This window comes from Triturus cristatus, chromosome 6 (assembly GCF_964204655.1).
Source record: "Triturus cristatus chromosome 6, aTriCri1.1, whole genome shotgun sequence".
Lineage (NCBI taxonomy): Eukaryota > Metazoa > Chordata > Amphibia > Caudata > Salamandridae > Triturus > Triturus cristatus.
This window is the reverse complement of record NC_140589.1, coordinates 979363600-979383727: the sequence shown is the minus strand read 5'-3', so window position 1 is coordinate 979383727 and position 20128 is coordinate 979363600. Positions and strand designations below refer to the sequence as shown.

At 39.9% G+C, this 20128-nt stretch overlaps 1 protein-coding gene across 50 annotated transcripts in view; it reads right to left on the bottom strand.

Annotated features, from left to right (window-relative positions):
* The window catches only part of LOC146820883 (uncharacterized), a 1936624-nt gene that overhangs the window by 1572290 nt on the left and 344206 nt on the right, over positions 1-20128 (bottom strand). For all 50 annotated transcript variants that reach the window (XM_085611721.1, XM_085611696.1, XM_085611722.1 and 47 more), the window contains one exon: positions 10306-10359. In XM_085611721.1, the coding sequence (XP_085467847.1) occupies positions 10306-10359 (54 nt within the window). The remainder of the gene's footprint in view (positions 1-10305; positions 10360-20128) is intronic.

Below are 20128 nucleotides of genomic sequence, written 5' to 3'. Positions count from 1 at the left end.
AAATATCAGATTGTGCAGGATCTCTGAAACTTTAATTGCAATGTTGTCCCAAGTTGTCCTGTGGTACCGAATCCAGCCACTATTCTTTTCCAGATTCTTTGCACTGCAGAGTGGTTCATCATCATCGACCTCTGCCATTAAATTTAAGATTCAGAGATTTTATTTTCCTTTGTGTCTCAACAAACTGATCTTTAAAAACATTCTGGAGTCATTAAAGATGCCCTACAATTTAGTTCTCATGCAATACATTGGTGACCTACTTGTAGCATGAGAGACACGAGAAGTTTGTAAACAGGACACAGTTGCTTTATTGACTCATCTGGCATAGAACGGACACAAAGGCCTCATTTATGAGGAAGTCACGCAATGCAGTGCAGCAAGTCACCTTGCTGAGCCGCACTGTGTGACAGGTAAAGGGAAGGAATGCACCGTATTTAAGACAATACGGCACATTCTGTCCATTCCCTTGCACTGACAACCTTTTGGCAGCATAGTGCCAACACAGGCACACTTGCACAATGGTGCAAGGGTGCCTGTAGTGTAGTGTTTTTCTGCCAGAATGGATGCCTTCCTGCACAAAAACAATCCTGGGAGACATATTCCTCTTTTTATCTGTACTGTATATTCCAGAAAACACAGAAAGAGGGAGAAATGAGGAGAAATAGATATATTTCTCGTTGTTACGCCTCCCCTGGAAAGATGTACGTTTTTGGCGCATCCACAGGTTTACAAGTTCTGATAATCCATGGGAGTTGCATGGGAACACCCACGCAACACCCATGGAATACCTACCCAGGGCAGAGTATCACAACACATTGATTTGCACTGTGCTGTATGCCTGCGTTGTATTGTTCTAGATCTTTGGAGCCAATCAGAGCCACGCATAGTGACTTTGTGTGGCTTCAAAACTGTGTCTTAAGGTTTGTGTCACTCTTGCATCACTGTGAGTGGTGCAATAGTGATGCAAGCAGGTTCATAAATAAGACACAAAGTGTCTCCAAGTAAACTGCAACACTGTCAAAAAGAAGTCCAGTACATACCACTGAGAAAGGTGTGAGAAATGTGTCACCAGAGAGGGTGGAAGTGTTTCTTCAAATTAATCCACTTCAAACACAAATAGAAGCCAGGATGCTTTTGGGAGTGGTTGGCTGCTGCAGGCAGTGCGTACCTAACTTTTCCCTGCAGGCTAAGCTTGAGGCTGACAGATAAAGATGTGCCTGATCCACTTCCATGGGACAACGATTGTTTAAAAAAAAGCTTTTCTAGAGCTGAGAAAAAGTCTCTGTCATGCCCCGACACTAGGAATGCCTGATTACAGTAAGATGTTTACATTGTTTTCCAGTGGGAGAGAGGGCTGCGCTCTCTCATTGCTTATGTAAATGCATGGTGACGCTCAATGACCTGTGGTTTATTTCTCGACTACCCTTGACCCTGTAGTCGCAGAACTGTCCGGCTACCTTAAAGCTGTCACAGATATTGTTGTTAGTATTGAAAGGAGGGAGAGCATAGTGATGGGACATCCTATAACTGTTATCATCCCTCACACGGTTGAGTTTTTGATCACCCAAACTAAAACCCAGTACGTGACCCACAATAGGCTCGCCAAATATGAAATAGATCCTATCATCTTACAGTGTGTCTTTCAAAAGGTGTCAAATGTTTAACCCCCAACACTGTTACCTGTTTAAATGAAAATATTTGAGATGAAGTTGAACATGATTGTCTAGATGTCATGGATTTATGCATCAAGCCAAGGCCAGACATTCATTAGTAACCTGTGAAAAAAGCCTGATGATATATTCAGTGATGGCTCATGTCTGAGAAACAATGAATGTATGCTGAGAGCAGCTTATGCTATTTGCATCATTAATGGTATTGTATAAGTCTCATTGCTTCGCGTTATTACCTCGGCATAGGTGGCAGAATTGATTGCCATTACAAGAACTTGCAGATTAACAGCCCATATGAAAGTGACTATATATACAGATAGTCAGTACGGCTTTGGTGTGGTGCATGACTTTGGACAGTTGTGGTCACAGAGAAGTTTCATGACATCCTCTGAAAGGCCAATACAAAATGGCGAGCATGTGAGGAACTTGCTAGAGGTGCTCCAGTTACACACAGAGGTTGCAGTATTTACATGAGCAGCTCACTGAACTGACAATGGTAGTTGGGAACAGATATCCTGACGACGTTGCATGGTATTGTGGAATAGTGGCCTGTACATTTAATAGAGCTGGTGTTTACGCAAATGAATCTGAAGAGGACACTGTCTCTTTAATGTAGATGGCAGTAGTTGACACATGGGAAGAACTCAAAAGAGTATAGGAAAATGTTTCAGAAACAGAGCAGCAGGGTTGGATTAGCACAGGTTGTGAGAAAAATACAAATGACATCTGGATGTCAGCTGATGGGAGAACAATGTTGCCTGATAGTTTGCTGTTTTCTATGAAACAACACTTCCATGGATACATATATCTAGCAAGAGATGAAATGGTGAGGTTGTTCAGAAAGAAAATGTTTAATCCCATATTTAGGATGATTTTGAAAGGATTGTGCCATTGTTGTAGAGCATGTCAACAAATTAATTCAGGGAAAAAACACACGTCACACTGAGCGACATAGGGAGATCAGGTGGTCCCTTCAACAGAATGCAGATAATCTTTATTGAGATGCTTGTTTGCACCATTTTGAGATATGTCCTGGTTATAGTGTGCATTTTCTCCAGGTGGGTGGAAGCCTACCCAACAAGGAGAAATAACTGTCTCACTGTAGCAAAACTGTTTTTGAGAAAGTTAATACCAAGTTAAGAAATGCTAGTTTCTCTGGAGTCAGATCATGGACCTTATTTCAGTATTGAGGTCCTGAAGATGCTTTGTGCAGCATTAAAAATTGGGCAGAGATTGCACTGTAGCTATTAACCTGAAGCTTCTGATATCGTTGAACAGCTTAATGGCACCATAAAGTACTGATTGGCAAAGGTTTTTCTTCTACATCACTGAGGTGGCCTGATGCTTTATCTTTGCTGTTAATGACTAACCAAAGTATCCTAGACTGAAAGACATGAGATCTTGATGGGGCATGTGATGGGAATGCCTGCTGTACCTGCAAATGCACTTCTGAGCATCACAGATGACATGATACTCAATTACTGCAAAAGATTGGCTGATGTGGTGTGTTCTGTTTGTCACCAGGTTGAAGCTGCCACACAATACCCACATCGAGGACAGTGCTGCGGTCCTAATCCTGGAGACTGGTTTGTGATCAAGAAGTACTTTCAGAAGACTTGTCTGGAACCAAGATGGAAAGGCCCCTTCCAGATGATTTTAATAATGAACCCTGCTGTTAAGTATGCCGGAGTACTAAACTGAGTGCATGCTTCGCACACTTGAAGGGTCAGAGATCCATATGGAGAAGTTTTGTTCCTTGAGCTTGAATAAAGAGCACAGGGGACTGTGTCACAACAAACTGAACAACTGCAAGGAGCAGTATTACTAGAGTCACCACTACAAGAAGAAGCAATGGGGTGAAGAGTCAGAGACAGCTGCACCAAAACAAGTTCCTGTGATGTCACAAAGTGGGATTGAAGTCTCTGATGAAGAAGAATATACCAAACCTCAATTTGAGAATGCATTTGAGACAACGGCAGAATGAAGAGAGGATTCGGGAGAAAGGACAAATACTGGAAGAAGAAGAGTTAGCAGCAACATTGAGGGGCCACAAAACTATGGTCAAAGGAGACTGAGAACAAGTGCGCCAGTTGATCGAATACCACCAACTATCACTACTAAAGAGACAAAGTCAAATGGTGCAAGGGGCACAAAGGAAGAGCAACAAAAACTAAGAAGATTGAAAAAAAACAGTGCCTTGTTGAAGGTATTCTGCACCTGAGTGGAATTACTATGTAAACCAAGTGCTGAATGTGTGACATGAAATCTTAGTTTAAACCCCCATGAAGTCCCTCTAAAACAAAAAATTGTAAGAAAGCTGTTGAAAAAGATTTTCTGAAAAGAAAATGTTTGAACGACATTTGAGACAATATTGATTGAAAGTGCAAAAGATTGTTATTAAAAAAATTGCTTTAAGAAGATTTATCTAGGCCAAAGGCCTATGGTTAGAAGAACACAGACTAGGGTTAAAGTTGTCTATAACAAGATTATCTGAAAATTAAAAGACTGTGCAAGCGAGACTGCTTAAAGAAAACTGTCCAAGAAAACAAATTGAAAAAATGTGAACTGAACTATTTACTTACTGCTGTACACTTTTGCTTAAATGATCTGACCACAGAAAAACATGTGTTGCCTTAGAAATAGATGCAAATTTATTATGTGTATTGTCTTTCTTGAAGCATTATTAGTAAGTACAATATTATTAGTAGGGTTCTATTTTACACCTGATTAGAAGATTAGATCTAGAAATGTAACTACAACTCTTACACACACACAACATATGAGGAGCAATTGAATGCATCATTTGCAAACTACAAGAGAGATGATTACATAACTAGATTAGTGCAAGAATGCACACAGGCACACAGGCTATGGACGCAAAAGACAGTAACCTGCTGATTCGGATGATTTTTCTTATTTAGCTGTATTGTTTCCTAAGATGTTGCATGTATTGTATTGATGGTTTAACATTGACACAATCCACCAGGCACACTTGTTGTGCTGAAGATGGAACTCAATTAGTGGGTGATATTGTTGGTGTAATTATACCACTGGTAGAAGTCATAATAAATTACAAAAAGGTTACAAAGTTTTCACCAGTTGATGACAAGCTTGTAACTAGCACTTCTGGAGCCATAATAGTTGTGAAGACAGAATTAGCAGCTATTTGATCTATGATTTTTGCACATGCACTTAGCATTAAACATTTTGCTTGCAGAAAAAGGTGGCATCTGCAAGATGTTAAATGTTCAACTTTGCTGTACCTTTATATCAGACGAAAGTAAGAAAATAGAATTTGCAAAGAACATTTCTGATTTGATGCTTGAATTAGAACCATTAGAGATACTTAGGGGCCGATTATGATGCAATAGAGGGTCAGAGCCGGTCCTACAGCATGGCAATCTGCTGTTTGGATTAATTTCAGACCGACCCATTTTGATGGAGTCAGTCGGAAATTAATCCAATGGACTCAGGTTCGTCTGACATCGAAATCGGCCCCTTAGTGTTTTAGAAAACTTTGGAAAGGAGTCTCAACCATTGCCAATTGGTTTGCCACTTTAGGAGGAGGAATCCTGAAAGCTATTGTAATGTGAATATTAATGATAGGGCTTTGCCTTTTTTCCTTGTTTGCTTTATTCAAAGGCTGTAGATATTGCATTGAAAAATTAAAGAGCAGGGAAATGAGTGAAAGAATATAGAGAGATATAGCATTAAATGATCAAAATTTTAAAAAGAAGAAGAGAAGACTCAACTGAAGATGAGAGTGAGCCTTAACGGATTTAGATGTGTAAATGTGATGTGATGGTTAAGATAAACATCAGATGAAGCGATTGAACAGGGGTTTTTAGCAAAATGAAAAATAATACAGTTAAAATATATGTATGATATTAACATGCAGACTTAAGTGAATATACTGCAATCTTAAAATATGCAAAATGTAGTAACTAACCACACTTACATGTACTAGGCCTCAAAACTGTTTAAAGCAGCTTTGCTTAGAAAGTGGTCCGACAAGAATCTACTGATGCACTCATTACATTTTTAATTCCTGACTTTTTCGTTATCATGTTTTTTTATTAAATAAATGTGTCACATAGCTCTCAAAAATATTTCTTCTTATTTAAGATTTCAAAATGAGTTTTTAGACTTTATTATTTTGTAGAATTGTGAAGAATAATCACACAAAATGCAGCACATAAACCAAACTTGACCTCTTTTATCATACTTATTTTATTTCCAAAGGATAGAATCAAGGAAATAATGTTCTTATGTTAATGCAGATGTTTCAATTTTTACACAGCCCAATGTTAGCTAACATATCAATTGTTTCATTAGGTTAGAAATGCAGACCCATTCGTGGGAAAGGATGTTTAGACTGAAGATTCTTAATGTGTAGTTTAGACTAAAATAACAAAGTGTCACATTCCGAGATTACTGTCTGTACACTATTGTGTTTGCATGAGAAGACGAGGAGTGAACCTGTTCCCAGGAAGAACCCTGAAAGAGGATTGGACGAGAGGAGGAGGAGATGCAACATTAACTGCAACTTAAATGTTTTGATTGTTTATAATAGTACATGTTCCTAGAGTAGGTTAACATGCTTTTTCATGACTTTCATGTCATTCCCCGACTTTCCTGCCATCCTCTTGATTGTGGTTGCTACTGCTACTGCGCATTTCCCTTGCTTTGTTTTGAGACTCTACTGAGTTTCGTGAACGTCTCTTTATGGAATGTTCTGCTTAGACCTTTGGATATATTTCTGAGCTTTATGCGTCATCTCACTCTCTTTCGAGCTTGAACTCTTTATGGGTTCCTACTGACACCTTTTGCCCTATTCTTAGAGTAAGGATTTTCTTCCATTATGCAACACACTTTATGCATTGTATTTGTATTGAATTAGTCATTATTACTTTATCAATTCTGTAAAAGATTGATTATTTTGAGAGTAATACGGATAAAACGTATGATTTTGAACAAAGACGATCTAGTAAAGTTTGAAACAATAAAACGCTTACAAATCTAAGAAAATTCTCATTATTGACTGAACAGAGATACAAATTGTGATTAATATTTATGTAATGATTTGCTCCTAATCTTCTCAATTACAATGGCCAAGGTCCGTTGACTTGTTGGGTCACAGTATCGAAGTGGGTATCAGCCCTGTGAGCTTGGGATGATAAACCAGAGTTTTATTTGAACTGATTCCTGCTCTAACAAATGTGCTGGTGTTGATGATTGAAAAAAAATGTAATATTTGTATTTATACGATTGTGATGTCCTTATCCTTTGGCATGGTTAAATACATATTGTTTTTACTTGCTCCTTTATAACCCATGTTCACTACATTAGGTGCCCAATAACGATGAGGGTCTGAAAGCCTCCAACCACAAGTCGGAGGCTTTCATAGCCTCATTGTGGAAATTGAAACTGGCCGGTCATTCTGGCTGGATTCCGACGGACTCAAAGAGCCCAGGAAACCCAATGGATGGCGTTTCTCCAGTTGGGTTTCCGGCATGGAAAGCCTGTCAGAAAGTGACATTGGGGACCCCTAGCAGGGCTCTCTTGAACCCTGCAGTCTGCAGTTGGGTGCCGAAGGGGTATCCTTTGGTATGCCCCTGTGAATCCATGCACCATGTGGCAGACACAGTGAAGTGCCTGCCACATAGTGCAGGGATTCAACAATCTCTCATTTCCCTATGGGAGCTCGTGCTACGGCCGGTTTACGGCAGCAGTACAAGCTCCCATAGGGAAATGGTAGTTTGTGACCGCACCATGTTGTAATTGTAATTAGGTATGTGGAACCGCCGACCAATGGTCAGGCGGTTCCCATACCGATATGGTGTCCCCGACATCATAATAAGGCCCAAAGTGGTCTTTGTTTCTTTTCCTTATCCCACATCCTCAGTTGCCTGCAAATCCATATATAAACCATCTCCTACAGGATCAACACAAATTCCTATGTTAATACCTTACTGGATCAGTGCTACATTCAGTAAGGAGCATGGTTTGCTCAAACTCTGGGGGCCTTATTTATAAGCCCCTTGCTCTGCCTTGCTTTTCCATAATTTACCAGGCAGAATTATGCCACTTTTTTTTTTGCCTGCACAAACTAGATATGAGGGAGAGTGTGAGTGCACCTTCACATATAAAGAATGGAATGGCATCCTAAACCGAGCATGCACCTCTGCCCTCCACACCACTAGTAAAGAAATGCTCCTGAAGATTACCTACTATTGGTCGATCACCCATGCCAGAGTAGCTGCATAGGATCACACGGGAGGTGGACAATGCTGGTGATACTGTGGACAAGAGGCTCCACTCACACATCTCCCCTGGCACTGCCCGGAATTGAAATCTTTCTGGGCCGTAGTTTTGAATGCAGTAAATGGTATGTTTACAACATATATACTCAAATTCCGCAGTTATATACTTTTGGGTATCCCCAACCCACTCACCTACTCACTGTGATCGCATAGAGGCAGAGCGATTACCCTAGCACTGGTAGCAGCAAAACAGATCCTTCTTGCCAGATGGGATACAGAAATAGTGCCCACACATTCGGACTGGCTACACAAAATGTGGGACATGTTGGGGATGGAAAAGCTAACTGCAGTTGCTGCAAAACAACTTCCCCCTTTGACAAGATGTGGCAAACCTGCCTACAGTATTTGTCTGATGAATCTCATGAGTTGTCTTGCCCCCAGTACCTACGGATTCTGCATTTGACATCCACAACACAAGCTGCAGATCGCTAGATCATTAGTATCCTTATGGAAGCTTAGAGACCAGGCGCTCGCTTCTACACCTCCTTCCCTTCCAGCCTTGATCCTCTCTATCTTTCTTTCCTATTCTTTTATTTTCCTCTACTGCTGCGTGATGCAGGCCTGCTATTTACCACTGAAACACGACTGGCTGATGGCCGTAGTTGGGCTGTTGTGTATCGTGTCTCTATAAAATCAATACAGAGATTTAAATCCTAACGGCTGGTGGTGGTCAAGTGCAAATAAATGTGAACAATTATTGTTGTCAGTTCTTGTTATTCCTCGTCATTGTTAGGGGTACATAAAATTGGAAAATCTGATAACTCAAAACTATTTTATTTTTAAAATTATTATTTATTTAACACATTTTGTTAAGGACATGGCTTGGATTTTTTTTTAAGGAAATAAGGGGAAGGTGCTGCCATTACTGCTGCCATCAGCGACCAAAATGAGCTATGAAGTGCAGTGGGTGGACTGCTCCAGCCTGTGCAAACACCCTTGGTACATCCTCTGCCCCTCACATCCGTGCCTGCAGTCTTGCCTCTGCCTCCAGCCTTCCAAGATTCCTATGGGACAGTACTATTTTCTGGTGTCACAGCCCCTCCCTTAGACCAGCGACTCACCCCTTCCACACCATGCCTTGAATATTTCAATTCACCCATCGGCGGCCGACCTGGAAACCCCAAGCAGCCCTGGCAATTTTATCAGACCAGTCCCGCCCATGCCTGGGTGGGGGTTGCAGGTGTGAAGCACTGCTGCTTTTGTTACTGGCGGACGATATTGTAGTACGCTGCAAAACTGGCCCCCAATCTTCCATCCACCAGAGGAATAGCCCGATGCCCACTACGGCCAGTCTGGCCCTGCACCCATCCATTACAGCAGAGACATCTGTCCTGGGAAAATAACAAATATTTGTTGCCTGTGGTGTATGTGATGTTTCTCTAGTCCTGTAAAGGTTTCACCTTGGTCACCCCTATTTATTTGCCCCTGGACTCTAATTCTAATGCATGTTCTGTGCAAACAAACGTACTTCTGCATTGAGTATTATTAATGAGATTCACACAAGTCTCTTAAGGGCCTCATTACAAGATCCCTGGATGCTGGGTTTCAATTCCTAATTCGCAAAGTTCACAATATGCGAGATTCTGATAACTTCAGGGATGCAGAATTAATGGACACTCCAGGTTCAACCATAAGAATCCTCCAGGTAACGAAGAATTACTGAATGAATTAATCATTTTGGGTCCAGTTACTCTGATAATTTCTCATTCCCTCATACACTTTCCCTTGGAGATTTAGCATGTGTTCAGCATCTAAAAAATCTGAGGAAACATGATATGCATGTAGTAACACCGCAGACAACATCATTCCCAATGGGACTGATGGAGAAGTACTTGGGAGCCCAAATAGGAGGCTAAAGACCGGACACAAATGCCCTAATAAAATTATGCAGTAATTCTGAATGAGAAATTACCGATAACATACGGTATGATTGTGGATGCATTTTTAGTGCATCATGCATGTCGGAATGAGAAAAATGAAGCTCACCGTGTCCAGATCCTGCTCCTAAATAGAAATTACTGGGCCATCAAAATGAGGGGCAAAACCAGGTTCCATCTTGTTAAAAAGATTTTGAATATCACAGAAATAACACGATTGTGTATGAAAAATGCACATCCTGTGAGTCACAATGTTTTGCGCGCGGGAGACTGTATGGATTGTATCTTGTGGGTGTACACTTCCGCGAAAACTAGCTACAACAAATCTTTCCCACTATTTGTTTGTTTCCCTTTAAGGAGGACATGTTCTCCTAACCGCCAACATGTTTTCAGATGAATGTACTGCTGAAGCCTTGAAGAGGAAGATACATTTACCTTTCAGTGATGATTTCTTTACATCTTCTTCTCGGTCTTTTTTCTCTTTGTGTACTAGAGTGACAAAAATAAGTAGATTACATTCTCGAAGTCAGTACTCAGTAATATGAAACAGCTGGTTAATAATGATTGAAAACAGTTCATATCTAATATATGTTGTAGTCCAACATATTGTTGGGGATATATAATGTGTTTTTTGTTGTTGTTTTTTTTATAATAATTTTTATTAGAACAGGAAAAAAATAGATAAAGCAAACATTTTACATGTCAATTTACATAACATATAGCATGACCAAACAAAAGAAAAAAGAAATAAATATTTAAGCAGGCATGTTCAACAATTTATACAAAACATTTCATATTACATTTTCAGAAAGCAGCTGATAAATGATCAGATTCCCACAGTCCTATATTAAAAAAGATCCTATCTAACCTATTTAATTTAATAAATTACATTAAATAGAATTTTTTTTAAAAAGGTGCAAAGTACAAAGTGCAAATATAGAAAGTGCCATGTGCCTATTTTTATATTTATATTTTTAAGAAATACCCTATTTTCTACAAAGTGCTATGTGCATATATAGTTTATATATTAACTAATTTATAATCATCAAGCTTCGGCAATTAATCCATAAGGAGAAAAAGAGCGCCATATACCTTTAAATCTTACTACCACTCCTAATGCGTTTTTGAGGGTAAAACAGTAGTTCTGTGCCCACTGTTAGAGTTTGGCTGTATCTGTCTTCGACTTAAGGCCTCTTGTGAGTTATCAGTGCCTGTGTACATTAGTATTTAGGGAAATCGATTTTATTCCTGAATAGGCATTGCCATTGTATTGAAGTAGAGCGGTGCTGTCAATAGTGGGACTCTAAAGCGCTGTTACTGTGACCTCAGATGTATGCTGGCGTGATTCAGAAGGATGTCGAATGGTGCGGCCTATTTGTTAGCAAACACACTAGACCTTAATGGCAGAAGTATTTACAACCATAAATGTAAGTTTACAGTCACAAAATGTCTAACTTATGGCTTTATGGAATCCACAAAATGATTCCTGGTGGGCTTAAATGCATTTGATACTGTAGGTTTCCAAACCAAGGGGCTAATTTAAGGGGTTTTGGCGAAGGGCAGCGCAGCAAGTCACCTTTCTGTGCTGCCCTACGTCAAAGTAAAGGGGTAGAAATGCACCATATTTATACAATAAGGAGAATTGCTGTCTTTTCCCCCTGCGCTGACACTGTTTCAGCAGCCTAGCGCTAACACAGGCACCATCGCGACCAGGATTGTTTTTGTGCAGGATGTTCCTGCATGAAAACAATCCATAGAGGCGTTTTCCTATTTCTATGTATGCTGCAGAATGGAACACGCATAGAAAGAGGAAAAACCGAGGAGAAATATAGATATTTCTTCTCTTTATGCCTGCCCGGGGAGGCGAACGATATTGACACATTCAAAGGTTTACAAGTCCTTGCAACTCTGGAAATGTACCAAAACCCATGGGATTTGCATGGGAATATCCAGCGCAATGCCCATGGAACGCCTTACCTTGTGCAGAGTAAGGTGACGCAGCAATTTGGGATGCGTTGCATTACTCAAGATTTATGAGGCCACCCAAAGTCATGCAACGTGGCTTTGTGTGACTTCAGAAATCTGACTCAGAGCTTTGCACCATGCATATACCACTTTGCGTGGTGCAAACGTGATGCAAGGCTCTCATAAATATGCCCCCTAAACTGCACAAAATACACAATTGTAAAATAAATTCAAGAGGTGGGAAGGGGGCATTACACGGTGTGGTTTGAATTGAAAGTTTAGATACACTTACAAACAGGCATGTTTCTGGGCATTGCCTATCTCCCCCCAACACCTTTTCACCATTGAAATGGTAGGACATTACTCCAGCTCTTACAGCATGTAAAGGTAAAGGATCACCTCCAGATTCACTGATGGTGTAGGGGAAGGGCTTTCTCCGCAGGGAATTAAGTGTTTCATTACATGGGGCGGAGGAATGTGTGTTTATACAGGAGGCTACATTTACTTGTAAAGAATGTTATGCTGAGCAGAATACTGTTCAGTATGATCAGGGGCCCGTGGAAATTGTCACATGACAATCCGAGCATTTTCAGACCAAACCCTGCATATCTATAAATGTAAACCAGTGGGGGATAAAAACAGACCATGTAGAAATTGGTCGGGTAAATAGTTCGGGTTTCTACCACAACTAGTTAATAGCCCACACTGGTAAAGTTGCATTTACTAGGTGTGCTAAATACCACCACTTGTGGTACGCTACTCATATTCCTGAGAAAAGGTGACCTGAAGTTTTCTGTCTTCTGCACAAACCTGTGTTTGCGCAGAGGCCAGAATTCTGAATTGTTTGGAGTTTACTGCATGTAGAGATTACCAGGCCTGATGAAGTTTACACTCCTCATTAAATTTCAGCAGGTTAAACTTGCTAGAATTAACAGGCAAAAAGATTTGGTATTTGCCATGAAATCCACATTGTTCTACAAAAACTTGGAATAGGTGCATTAATTGTATTCAATAACTTCCGAACCCCAGGAGTCAGATGTCATCAGTGCCATAATTAGCACCTTATCCCCAGGCATTCGTAATCTGGACCTTTTTATATATGTCTAGAAGACAAACTTTATAATCTGACGGCTAAATTCTGACCCTTAGGTAAACAGGAGACTGCAAAGGGATCAAACCTGACAAAATTTGTATGTGAAAAAGGTCATAAAAAAGGCAAAACATTGAGAATTCAGTGTCTTAAATTCAGATTCTGAATGTTATGCCTCATGTCAAGTTGAAAATGAGGTATGACCATCACCTAGTTATTTCTTCGCCCCGGGATGGCGGTATTTACCAGGTGTGGCAAATAACTCATCCTATACCACCCAACTTGTAATGAGGACCAAAGAGTCCAATTTCTGAGAAGTGTGCATTCTCATTGTTAAATGGGCTTCATGTTTAGTAAAGTGCTTAGAGCGTAGAGTGGCTGTTGAGGAGACACTGTACCTTGATACAAGTGTGACTACAGGGCGGTGTTCCCACTCTGGCCCCGAGTTTGGAGAGGCAATAATGAGACTCTTGTAGGCATCATGAGTGTACCTACATAACATACAGTCCTGATTTTCCAGTTAAATAAACATAGAGGGACTAGGTTTATGATGAAGGATCACTATCCTAAGGAAGGCCAGTGACCCACTAGGGTGTTAATAAGTGGCAGAAACATGTTGCTACAGGCAGATGGGGTAATGGAGATGTAACTCCTCCCATTTTTAAAAGTTAAACCCTGTCAAGTGGGGTAAATTATAAACAAATATACAGGCACCCTCCAAGACAGTTTTATATAAAAGATTCTTTCCGCAATAGGGATCCCTCATAAGAAAAATATTCTTTTTTTTCTTAAGATTTATACAAAAAAAACATGCACTCCACCCTGATGGTTGGTCTGCAGCTAGGTGTGTCAGCCCTATAACGAAGCATGCCGCTACATAGTGGGTGAGGGCAATCATTGAAAGAATTTGGATTTTCGAGAAGGTTTTTTCTTAGTTTCTTACTTTTCCTTCTTTTGGACCCCTTGTAAGCTAACTTTTCCAGGTCTTCAATATAAGAGTTGGGATTTGTCCTTCTTGTGAGGTCAATAGTCTAGTTTGAAGAGCGAGGGAAGGCACACTCTCTAGTTCCTCCCCATTTGTGTGAATATATAGTGACGTACCGTTGTAGTGACTGCACAATATTGACCACCTACACATCATCAACATAACCATACATTGAGGAATGTAGATTTGCTCTCCACATCTGCTCTTCTTGACTATATGGTGGTAGTCGATACTGTGCAGTCCAACAAGTATAGATAGAGTAAAAAAAAACTCAATATTTTGGTAGATCACGCATTAAGGCCCTCATTTAATTTTAAGGTGTAAAGTCCGAACCCTGTCTAAACAAGGCGAAAGGATGAGATTTAGAGTTTTGTGAAAATTGTTAGACCCCCCTCAGTTTTCCCTTAATTGATTGTTGCAGGTCAAACATACTAAAAATTATCAGGCATTATCCAAGTTATTTCCATTACAGTAGCATAGGGAGCCAACATTCCCTTTCATGGCTTACAGATGGAATTGTTCCCATTTTTAAGAAGCAATCCTGCATTAAATATCACAAATTATTTTAATAGATGTGAGGGGTCCTACATGCTTTCTCATTTGCAAGTAGGACTTAGGGGTATTACCAGCACCATCAACCACGTCATTAGATTCAATCTCCTACTGTGGAAGTATGTTTATGTAAACCAGGAAGCTTTATATGTGGCATTGCTAGATCTCGTATCTGCTTTCCCTACAGTTCCCCACATTGAACTGTGTGAATAATGGCCTATCTGAAAATAGCCATAATTTAATTAATGCCTGCATAAAAATAATTGTTATGGATTGACATATGGTCCAAATGGTGAGCTTGCACCATCAATCCTGGTAAAGGGCACATACTGGTTCCAATGCCATTTATAATGTATGCAATTGAAGTTATTAACAACTCAATAGGTGCCTGACTGACTCCCCTTTCTTTTTGGGTATCAAAGTTTGTATGCTACTTTTCACAGATAACACCCATTTAATCTAAACATGTTCTTCAAAAATCTTATGAAATGTGTTCCTTAGTTTTGTGAGTTGTGAGGCTTGTCCCTGAACTAACAAACATCACTGTCTATAATCCACTTACATCTTCTAAGCATCAATGGAGAATGTAAGTTTGGAGAGGGTCTATGTTTTAATTACCTGTATGTTAGGGTTGTCTCAATTAACCTGGCTGAAAACGGTGGAGAAGAAGATTGTTGTGTTGTTTCAATAGGCCATTGTTTGGCAGTGTTTTGCTAGAAGGCCGGCTCATATATTATTTTTCCTGTTCTTGAGATCTATAAGGCGCAAATTCAATCGCGTTTTGCTATTTTTTATGGACTGGAATTATCGGGTGGACTAATTTTGTGAAATTGTAAGCAGCTGTTGCTTTACAATGCTATTAGGGCTACCCTCAATTATAACAAAACTCCACTTGCTTTTGAAAATCAGAATTAGGAGTGCTGACCCGATTCCAAAATTGAAACCGCTAATATATTGGTCTCATATAGGGATGAAGTAGTCCTCAGCCCCTATAAAGAAGTACTATGCAAAACCAGGGATATTAGATCTGAGCTATGTTTGAAAAACTGGGTATTCCTTGTCTTTGGAATCATCAAAATCCTATGAATTCTGCACCTTTTCACTTAATGAAACAACCCTATTTGAGCACTGTTGCACACAACATCTGAAGAGAGGCTTCATGGGATGGCCCGATTGCGGCTGTCTTATCTCCTAAATCTGTTCATTCCTTTGAAAACTGCTTAGATAAGATTGAACCCCAAATGGCTAAGAATTTGTTTCTATTTTTTCTAATTTCTTTATTTTAGCATTTTTCAATAAAATAGAAAATAACACAGAAAGTGCATACCCTTGACTTGTCCCTTGTGTGTGTCATGCGCACTCCACTGATGTTCACATCCCCACACAATACAGCATAGTAGTCTCATCATACAGAAGCAGCAAAAAGTAAATGGGTGCACAGTGTGATCCTCAAGTTTGCTGACAGTCGTGATCCCAATGATCATGCAATTGGCTACACAGAGTTTGATCCCAACTCTTGCTGTTTATAATATTGAGATTGTTACCCAAACTGCATTTACTTGTAAATGGACATTAGACACACAACTCAAAATAAGCAAAGTATAAGTTGTTTCAGGTTGGAAAGTTTCAGTGCAGCATATCTAGATGATATTGCTGTAGTTAGTGCCACCTGGGAGAATCACCTGGTCCAGCTAAAGCAACAGGCAGGAGGGACTATCAAAGCATGTAAGTGCCAGTTTGGGCAAGCCTCAACCGTGTACTTGAGCCACCAAGTAAGTGAACGCCAAGTTGAACCTCTCCAGCCCAAGATCCCGACCATTCTGGACTGGGTGTCTCATAAGACAGAGACCCAGGACAGGCCTTTTTTGGCCTGACTGGCTACTATGGGAGGTTTGCAAAAGGTTATGGTACCATTGTGGTTCCATTCACAGAACTCACTGCCCAAACGCAACCCAGAAAAGTTATCTGGACTGAGCAGTGTCAAAAGGTCTTTGGTACCCTCAAGGAAGCTTTGTGCTCAACTCCTGTCCTGAAGGCACCTGATTTCAGTAAAGTGTTTATTGTCCAGACAGCTGCTTCTGAACCTAGAATTGGGGTTGTGTTTGCACAGGTAAAAAATAAGGGCCAAAATCAGCCAGTTGCCTTTATTAGTAGGCAACTCCTCCCCAGAGAACAGCGTTGGAGTTCAATTGAAAGTGAAGCCTTTGCTGTGGTTTGGTTCCTGAAGAAACTGAGACCCTACATGTTTGGGACTCACTCCAGAGTTCAAACTGACCACAGACCTCTCAGGTGGTTAATGCAGATGAGAGTAGAGAACCCCGAATTGTTAGGTGGTCCATTTCCCTACAGAGTATGGACTTCACAGTCAAACACAGATGTGAGACTACCATGCCATTGTAGATGGCCTTTCCAGGTTCATCCACTTAGATAATAACTACCAGGGTGTGAGTCGGTTGCTTATCACTTTTTGTCTGAAGGGTGGCCTGTAAAGAAATGTCTCGTTTGTATGATCACCTCCAAATGTTTGACTAATACTGCTGGTTTTTCAACTCTGAGAGTGCACTAAGGCCTGCTAACGAGACCTCAGTGTCAGTGCCCTGACCCTTAAAAGGGTATGTTTAATTAGCTTATAACCAATTGGCATAAGTTAGGAGTCCTAACTTTACTACTCCTAAACTGAGAAAAATCCTAACTTTAAGAGTTTCGGTATTCACAGAAGGCTTTTAGGAGTCCTAAAGTTAGGAGTTCTAACTTTACTACTCCTAAACTGAGAAAAATCCTAACTTTAAGACTTTCGGTATTCACAGAAGGCATTTAGGAGTCCTAAACTTAGGACTCCTAACTTCTGTGAGTACCGAAATGAGTAAGTGCCTTCTGTGAATACCAAAATGGTAGTAAGTTTAGGATTTTGTCTTAAGTTAGTTCTGTGAATCGGGCCCCAAGTTCTCTTCACTGTTCAGAGAGATTTGGTGTCTTTCTCTGACCAAGGTCTTACCTTTTGGCCTAGTCACCTTTTTGGTTCTCAAAATCCACCAATGGAGCAAGACTGGAAACTGTCACCGGCTCGGGCTCCATGAAGCTGGGTGCCTCTACCATGAGGCCCTGCTGAACTAGTTTTCAGTGTGACTCTGAACTCTGAGAGGAAAAAAAATCTGTCCTTGCTATCTCCCTGAAAATAAAGTCTTAGCATCTCGTCCCGGTCCTCTAAAAGTGGAAACATTTCAAAGTTCCAATTTTTTCTAACTGCTGGAAAAGTTCCTCCTGATTCCTCCTGTTGTCTTCTGGTACGCATAATAGGTTTACGAGCAATAGGCTTTTTCCATCTTGGGCTTTTGCATGGTCTAGCTCTTAGTGGTCCAATAAAACCTCTTGGATTCAGGTGTTTTTCTGATTTTTGTGTTCCGGGAGCAGGCAAGCTGGCCAACCATTCTCCATCTAGGGCTTCTGCAGGGTCCAGTTCTCAGTGGTCCAAATGGACCGCCTTGGAGCCTGGTGTTTTTCTAATTTTTTTGTCCTGGGAGCAGGCAAACTGATCAACTATTTGACCCTTGGAAGGCAGTTACAGTAAGAGTTAGAAATCCTTGAACCATATTCCATTCTAGGAGTGGGAATCTTTTTTTTAAAGAGATTTTTTCCTCCCAAGACCAAAAACATTTTCTGAGGAGATGGTGGTGAGCTGTCAGTCTTATTCTATGTGCTGAAGTGTTTGAAAAATTCCCTCATACAAGTCTTAACTTTTTACTTGCACATTCCCCATCTCCTTTCCAGCACCACTCTCTTTGTTTAATGTAAGTCTTCCCATGTACCCCGGAACAAGATGGCTCCCGTAGCCCCTTGTCATGCCAGTAGCCAATCCCCTATTTAGACGAGATGCTCTTTCCTCTGACAGAAACAAATATGATTTTCTCCTCTGCTGGGTTTGGCACCAGGAAGTCTAGCAGGGCACAGGGTATGAATGATAGCATCTTCTGCTAGTGTCACTAGGCAACTCCAAGTCAAAAGAACAGTTGGTATCGCATCCTTTGATCTGCCAACTATTCCTACCATTTCCCAAATGGTTATTCACTGCTAAATAACCACTTGTTGACAACACTTCTACCTTTCTAGGCCTAGCGGTCAAGCATTGTCTCCAAGAAGCTGGGTGATTAACAGCTAGTTAAGGACACATATGAACTTCTGCTATAGGGCTTAGAGACAGACATATATGTTAGACAGTTTTTTCTTTGAATGCACAATGTACGCTTTCTTAAAGTAATTTTTCATAAAAAGTATCAAGTTTTAATAATGAATCCGATGTATGACTATGTGAAAATAGACTTTAATCCTTGCTCAAGTGTTTTTTTCAAGCACATTTCTAATATACTTATTTTATTCTAAATAGACATATTTTCCAAAAATTAATGTTTGTGTAAACAATAAAAACAGTTTTTAGACAATTGGTCACTGTGAGGACATATGTATTCCTATGTGCAGTATGCCACATTGCTATATATTAAGCACAGAATTATCATCCTACAAAGCACCAACATGGGATTCTGCAATCCCTGTTTAAAAAAAGTCTTTAATTTAAACAAAACATTGCTTTTTTTTCTTGTGCTCTGTTTTTCTAGCTACACAGTGAAGCGCAGAAAAGAGATATTTATGGAAGCATGTTCATTTTTTGTACTCCTTAGGTTATTATAGAAATGTTGCCATCTTGCCGTATGTTTTTATACATTCCGAGCTTATTAAACAAATTCTAATATCTTTTTGCAGCAAATATCTTACATCTTTTTGATTAGTTTAATTCTGTACTAGAGATTTTTTTTGTATTCTTCATGTTTGCAAATATGCTCTCCCTTTCATATGAAAGAGCTATTCACCAAGAATTGAAATTGTTAGTGGGAAAGGTGATGATATGACCATGTATTATAAGGAATAAAGTACCCCCTGCCATATATGATAAGGATACTGCAAGTCACCTCAGATGTCTCTAACCTTCTACAGGAATATCCTTATAATGTATGTAAGGAGGGGCTTTAAGCCATATACATAGGTATTCCTACATGGCACAGGCATGTATCTCAGCTTTGCATCACTAAAGTGCTTTTAAACTGCAGCTCAGCCAGAAACACAAATGTGCTACCAATAGATTTACATTTATTGACATGTAGATTGATGGTATAAATACACTGCCACCCAAATGTGACAATTAACTTCCATACAACTGATTACATTTCTGCACCAACTTACAACAGCCTTACTCCTGTTCATAAGGAACCATACAACATGGAAATATACATTCAATGATCTTTATAATCACAATGCGTTAGACAAATTCCCATATTCTGTGATTATACCATATTTTATGAAAGCTAAAAGTTGTCAAGACACTGAACTATTCAATATTTTTTATTTTCCCCAATGATTAGAACAAATACATCTTAAACATAGATTAGTTACTCTCATTTTGGCCCAAAATACATGAGCATTCAATGGTAGCTCCCTTCTTTCATATGTTGATGTTTTAAGCATCACTGATGCTTTGTCTATGTTTTTCTTTTCAATCGAGCTTTACAAAAAAAACATTCATCATGAATCTTTACAAATGACGACAGATAAGTCAAAAAATCTTGTCTAAACATTTGGCCTGTTTATATAGGACTGAACAAATCTTATAAAGAGCT